At 37.1% G+C, this 7,357-nt stretch overlaps 1 protein-coding gene across 1 annotated transcript; it reads left to right on the top strand.

Moving 5' to 3' along the window:
- On the top strand, positions 1-1,450 carry LOC137718138 (pathogen-associated molecular patterns-induced protein A70-like). The gene has a single exon (XM_068457642.1). It carries the CDS (start codon positions 193-195, stop codon positions 1,141-1,143), a length of 951 nt encoding a protein of 316 aa, XP_068313743.1. The 5' UTR covers positions 1-192; the 3' UTR covers positions 1,144-1,450.
- Positions 1,451-7,357: the final 5,907 nt, after the last annotated feature.

Here is a 7,357-nt window from a genome sequence, read left to right on the forward strand (position 1 = left end):
CATAACAATAAAAATAATAATAATAAATAAATCAACGAGTAAAATTTCCACACACAAGATGATGAAAATCTCCACCCAAATAAAGGAGGCAGACAAGCACGCACCACACAGAAGCTTTCTAATCCGCCCTTCTTCATCTCCCAATTTTTTCACCTTCCTCTCTCTCTCTCTCTCTCTCTAACACAGTCAGCCATGTTTGAAGAATCCGTGACATCCCTGCCATCAATTTGGGCTTCCATGAACAGCTGGTTCACTCCCACTGTTCTCTTCCTCCTCCTCAATGTCATGATTGGCACCATCGCCATTGCTTCAAACTTGGGTTCCACCCAGAAACACCAGGACCCAGAGCAGCAGCACCACCAGAACCACCACCAAGGCGGAGGCCTCGCCAGATCTCCGTCTATGCTGCAGAGGCTCAAATCCATCAACCTCTACCAGTACAGATCCCCGGAGCCACACCCCGCCACTTTCGAGAAACACCCGGAAACTACTGAGGATACCCATTACGCCTTTAACCACGCCCACGAGCTTGAACAGCCCCAGTTCACCAGATCCCCTTCTCTCCTGCAGCGGCTCAAGTCCATCAATTTCCACATTCCACAAGATTTATCCAACAACCCATCTCAGCCCATCGCCGACGCAGCCCCTCCGCACAAAACCCATGAGCCGGAATCCCATTTCGAGCAAGCTCCAGAGCAGGAGGAGTTCCCAGATGACGACAGTTTGGAAGAACACGAGCACCCAGAACCAGAAACTCCAGATTTTTCAGAAGCAGGGGATAAACAGAGCGGCCTGGAGGAGATTTTCAGCCAGCTGAAGCCGTTACGGGACCGCCACGTGAACCGGACCAAGTCGGACACCAAGCCGGCGTCCGGCGAGGTGCCCGTCAAGCTCCCGCAGAAGATGAAGAAATCTGCGAGCTCCAAGTCTGCTTTTGCTCATTTCCAGGAGGATGATATCGTCGAGATTCGCCGGCCGGCGACCGTGAGGGAGAGAAAGGTGGAGAAGATGGCGGAGGATGACGAGGAGGTGGACGCCAAGGCGGATGATTTCATCAACAAGTTCAAGAAGCAGCTGAAGATGCAGCGGCTGGATTCGATCGTAAGGTACAAGGACATGATCACTAGAGGGAGTGATAAGTGAGAAAATTTTAATTATTTTCCAGGGTTTGGGTGGATTTTTAATTTCTCTTAATTCTGGGGTGGGCTGAGTAAAATTAGGAGTTTACTCTGCAGCTTTCTGTCTGTTCGAACTATTTGTTCAAACTTGTATTCCTAAGATTAATTCGCAGTTAGTACGTCACGGAACTGTGATTTATATGTAAGAAGAAACGACGGAGTAAGTATATTCATGTGATGAAAATATTTGTCTCCGGCATTCCGGCCTACCAAGGATTTTAAACAATCTTTACCGTTTGATTATTTAAAATCGATGCTCAATCTTAACCGGTCATTTTTCGGCTTCTTAGTAATTCTGTCTATTGAAGAAAAAATGATTGAAAATGTCATGTTGTCATTTGATTTTCTAGAATCAATGCTTAATCTTCACCGTTTATTTTTCGAACTTTTCAATAATTATGTGAAAAATTGATTGAAAATGCCATGTTTGTTTTCTTACTTTCCGCTTTGTTGTACCCCATGTGGGTTTTGGGGTGTTGTGTAAGGAGTGGTAGCTGGCATTGGTTGGTTGCAGTCTTTGTTTTCCGTAAAGTTTATGAAATGAGGGGCCATCAGACATATAACAAGCCATCGTCAGTTCATATTTTGGTTTTTATAAATTGTTCATCAAGAAGGATTACCGACAACGGGATTCAAATTTACATCTTAATTTAACGAAGAGAACAATTCTTACTTACTCAAACTCTGATTGGCGTTGGTTGCAGTCTTGTCTTGCAGAGTTGGGTTTGATATAGTGGTGGTGATATATGACTGTATACATATTTACGAATCTATACCAAAACGAGAAAACTCCTCCCCTAATATCGCTTGTAACAAAAATTGAGTTCCTATTATTTTATGACCTTTTTTCATATTTACAGAGACTGCCGGAATAAGGCAACACAGTTGCAAGGTGACTATTCATAATTATGTATCAAACTCATCACAACTATACATCATTTTTGCCAACGTGAGGCATCCTTTAACTATGTAGGAACGAACATCATTAAACTAAAGACTTGTTAGTTTTATTTTATTACAATTTAGAAACGATCCGAACTGTCTATCTTAAATAACACTAATCATAAATCATTCTTGCACAAAATTAGACAAACAAAAAACAATTAAAACATTTATTTGTAGTGAAGAAAATGAAAAAAATACGGTTATACATAGAAACATGGTTTCATATTTGGTTGATTTTTGGTAGACATGACATTTGAGAGAAAACCTAAACAATAGACAATTTGTATTGCTGAAATATATTACGAAGTGAAGCCTACAAAAACGTATGTAAAAAATTTGTAAAAAAAGTAATGCTATATATCTGTCTCCTTATACATATGTATGGGGCAGTTTGGGCAAATCAGATTGGTTTTCTTCCTTTGTGCTTATCCGCATATTTAGGTTGTGTAACACGTGGGGGAGTTTGTTCCGTCATGTGCATTTTGGCTCTTCCAAATTTAAGATAATATGTGGATATATAATTTGCTAGGATTTACTTTTTCGGATTCCTTTGAGGATCTTAAGGATTTTCACATCATGATCGTTCATCATATATTATACAATCAGTTTTTGTTAGGTACTATTTATGTTTAATGTTAAATAAAAAAATTCAACATGATTTCTGACCACACGATGTATGATAAACGGCTAGGATGTGAGGATTCCTATGATCCTCATAATTTGAATCCGGATAGTATCCAAATCCTTACTAATATATCTCATACTAAGGGTGCGTTTGTTGCACCAAACTATCTCGAACTGGACTAGTTTCAATGCCTAAGCTGGACTGGCTTATACTAAACTAAGCTGGACTGATTTAGTGAAGCATTTGGTACTATATCGGACTAAAAAGTAGGACTCATATATTATATTACTTAATCTATATTTACAATATTTTATTATTCACTTAATTTATATATACTAATATTTTATTATTAAATTATCTTTTTCATTTCTAGAATCATTTTCCATCTTTTTATTCTGGTTAAACTCTCAATCATCTTCCTTCTCATTTTTTTTTCTCCAGGCACTGCATCCCTCCCCTCTCCCCTTTCTCTACCCTTTTCTGTACCACTGTCTCTTTCCCCTTTCTCTTTTCTGTCCTGTTTCACCTCCAATCACTTACTCCTATCCATTTTTTTCCCGACTGACTTCGAATTACTTTGGCCTTGTTCTTTTTCTTCAAATTATGAAACCTTGTATTTATTTTGTTTCACCTGAAACGGCTTGGCGCGGGAGCTACAGTATAGCGGATGGATCTGAAATTGTGGAGATTGTTTTTTGATTCTAAGTCCTTGAGGTCGAGGTCGTTATCTTTGTTTGTTGGGTCTGATTCGAGTTCAATTGACGAAAATGGAGAACCCAATTCCGCATATCGAATCAACTGTTCCTTCTTAAAGCAAATAGGGGAAATCTGGGTTGTGGGTTCGTCGAGAAGTAAGTAGGGAGTTGGGTTGTGGGTTCGTCGGCGAGAAGGCAGAATTTTGGTGACTAGGTTCGCGGGACGTTGGTGACTGGGTTCCCGTAGTCTAGCAGGACGAGGACAAAGGGAAAGAGTGGTGGTCTGGTGGTGTGATTTTGGAGTGAGGACAGAAAGCTAGCAACGCAAGCAGTAGCAAAGAGAGGTCTTAGCAATCCCATGGTTATTGGGGGGGGGTCTTGCTAAGACCTCGTAGTGAAGGGTTTTGTCTATGCGAGTCCCTTTTAGTCTCATTAATGTTAATCCTAGCACAGAAAAAACAGGGTATTAGATTAACAGTTAGTCCAGTCTAGTCCAGTGCCCCTTAGTAAGGGCAAACAAATGCCCCCTAAATGTCTTCTTATTCCTTTGGTTGTGGTCCTCATATTATCAATGTCTTATATTCACCTTTGAACGCGATCATCAAAGGGACCACATTAGAGGGTAAAAACCCACTTTTAATCTGGAACTTAAGCACTTTTAGCGACAACGGGTCTAAATTATCCTTTTTAATCTCCATCATTACTATTAATTTCTATCGTTGATCATTAGGTAATTGTTTGAGATGTACTGGTATAATAATGCACTCACAATAAAATTGCGGTGAGGTTAACAACTAGGTATCGAATTCATAACAAACGTATATCATTCTCGAACCTGTATGGTCGAACTCGAAATCACCTTCCCCGAGAAAAGTTTCAACAACTAGATTATGAAAGTTTTATAGTTAGACGTTGGGGTTTGTGATGAGATTGTGAAGTTTGATGCTTGGGAATTAAACAAATTAAAAGGATGAGATGCACTAATTTTTGTGGAAGCAAAGCATTGTCGTTTGTAGGTCTTATGGCTTAATACAATAATTGATTAATTGTAATTTTGGAACACACACAGAGATACCTTTGAGTTTCACAAACTTTAACAACTTTTACCAGTAGTTTTATGGATGGGTCTACTAAGATGCTCAACTTGATGATTATTATTTAATTAAATAACCAAGTTGTTTAAATACTTAATCAAAACCATAAAAATAAATAATAAAAAATGTAAATATAAATAAAAAGCAAAAAAAAAAAATGTACTTGGGAAGTTGTATAGAATCGAAGCTTAAGAACTTGTTTGGGAGTGCTTTAAAAATAACTAAAAACTTTTTTGCTGAAAATGTTTTAAAAACAATTATGTAGTAAAAATGAAAATAAATCCTGAAAAGTCAGCACAAGTTGGTTATGTTGGTAAGGTCTATGTATTGTGTTTTGCCCTACTAAAGTTCAAGTCTCACTCTCAGCAATCTTGTATTGATGGGCAATCTTTACAAACCAACAAAAAAAGGCACATACTTCTATGTAAGTCCTCAACGAGGCTTATGATATGACCTAGCTTTGGAATAGGATAGCTTTCCCTTCCCTCAAACTTTCTTTTACACAAAAAACAATGAGTCATGAAAAAGTACTTGAAATATTTGATAAAAGCTTTATAAAAAGTTTTCAATTGCTTTTGAAATCTAAATTTTTTTTTAAAAAACAATTTCAATGGGCAGATTAAGCAAAAGTTGTGGGAATATTTTATGCATATTCTGCCTGATTGAATGCCTCTTGATTGGAAATGATTAGTTTCTGCAGTGAGTCTGATGGCAGTGTCGGATTTTCATTGTAACGTAAATGTGTAGGATTTTGGATGGAAATTGACACACTTCCACAAATATGTGGCTTCTCACCCCTTGAGCATCTTATAAGTGGAGTCTCTGTGTAAGGACATCTATCCTATAAAATTAATAGAGACAATGAATCTTCAATGTATTAAAAAATAGTCCTTAAAGTATAGAGATTAGTCAGATACTTAATATATGTATCCACATATAAGAACTTTATAGAAATTGAAATAGTGGATTCAATAGGACAATTTAAGTGGAAAAGCAAGTGTGAATCCTAGTCACTTAAAAGCCTCAAATTTAGGGATTAGATTATAAGGACTATCCCATTGAAGGCAATATTCTTTTAAGGACATATATATTCCTTTGAAGTCTTTAAATGAGTACTCAAAAGTAGTGATTGGAGTCCTTAAATAGAGACTCACATTGGAGATGCTCTACTCTTGGTGTACATGCACACAAATACTATTATCAAACGTATATTTTGAGTTGGTTTAATTGGTAAGGTTGTTGTCTTGTATGTCACTCTACGAAGGTTTGAGTTTCGTTGCTAACAATTTTGTGTTAGTGGCCGATCTTATAAAACCAAAAAAGGGGACACAGACTTCTCTGCAAATCCTCAAAAAGGTTTGTGGTATACACTGGCCCTATGATGGGGCAGCCTCTCCTCCATCTAAACTTTCATTCACGGAAAGATCATATATTCTAAACTAATAATTCGAGGCTACGTGTTCTAATTTTTCACATATTGTCATATGATTTGTCTTAAAATCTTAATTTTTGGTAGAAAATTTCAGAGCAATATGTGTAAAATTTAGGGGTGGGCACTTGGAACCGAAAACCAAAACCGAAACACGAACCAAATTGGACCGCACTGAACGATTTGGTTTTACGGTTTTGAAACCGAACAACATTGTAGGGAGTGGTTTGGTTTTGGTTTTGGCTTTTGAAAACAGCACCGAAACCGAACCGCATTGCAAATACTAATAAACATTTAATTAGATGTCCATATGAGATGTCATGTTTTAATTAGTTGTTTGTTAAAGTTCCATACATTTAGTATCTACTCAACTGCACTAGAATATCATCATTCATCATTTATTGCATGTTTGCTTGCATCAAGTTTGCTTGTTGTACGTTTGTTTGTGCGTACATTGTCCTAATTTTAAACAGAAATAGATTATCAAAACATGCATTCATTAATTAACGTATATGTGTAGAAAATGAGACCGTCTTATACGTATATAGGTGTATATTTTAAAATGTACATTTCTTTCTTAAAAATCGAACCGAACCGAACCAAATGGTTTGGTTTTATTTCTGTTTTGGCTTCAAAATTGCACCGAACCAAATTGCAAAAAGTTTCAGTTTCGGTTTTGATTTCACTCAAAACCGCACTGAACCAAACTGTGCCCATTTTTAGTAAAATTTTTAAACTAATTAAAATCTAACATTAATTTTATTAATCTTATATCACTTGAGTTAAATCTTTTACGCAAAAATAAAGGCATTTAACTTCAACGTGTCACCGACTATATGTCTTCTTGCATGTAATGAGAATGAGAGATAAAACACAAAGAAAGCTCTATACCACGTTGGTGACTCTACCTCAAAAAAAAAAAAAAAAAAAAACGTGCTAATAACGAAAAAACAAACAGTACCCGTGAATTATTACCGTACGTGACTCATTTATTGCCAAAGAAGGATAAATTTTTAATTGTGACGGAAATACGAATGGTACACCACGTGTTTTTATGTAAGTGATGAGAAATTTTATCTTTTAAGTTATTAACTTTTTAACACACATATCCCACCATTTATATAGCAACATGTAGTGTATCATCTCGTGTGACGATCATACTGAAAAACCTCTCGTAAAAAAGGGGTTGGATAAGAAGCGGCGCGACTGCCTTTTGACTTCAACCGACTGTCATCTATTGCTATATCACAGACAATTTTACACCTTCGATTACCAACATCAGTCCCACGTGGGAAATTTTATGATCCTGACACGTCGGACCTTTAGCCAAACCAAAACAACAAAACAAACGACTCGACGAGTCCATTCCGAAAGGGGCTTTTTCCACCACC

Source organism: Pyrus communis, chromosome 15 (assembly GCF_963583255.1).
Source record: "Pyrus communis chromosome 15, drPyrComm1.1, whole genome shotgun sequence".
In the NCBI taxonomy this organism is placed as follows: Eukaryota; Viridiplantae; Streptophyta; class Magnoliopsida; order Rosales; family Rosaceae; genus Pyrus; species Pyrus communis.

Bases quoted from the DNA above. Each gene is read 5' to 3' on its own strand.
- LOC137718138 (XM_068457642.1), top strand. From the start codon at position 193: ATGTTTGAAGAATCCGTGACATCCCTGCCATCAATTTGGGCTTCCATG.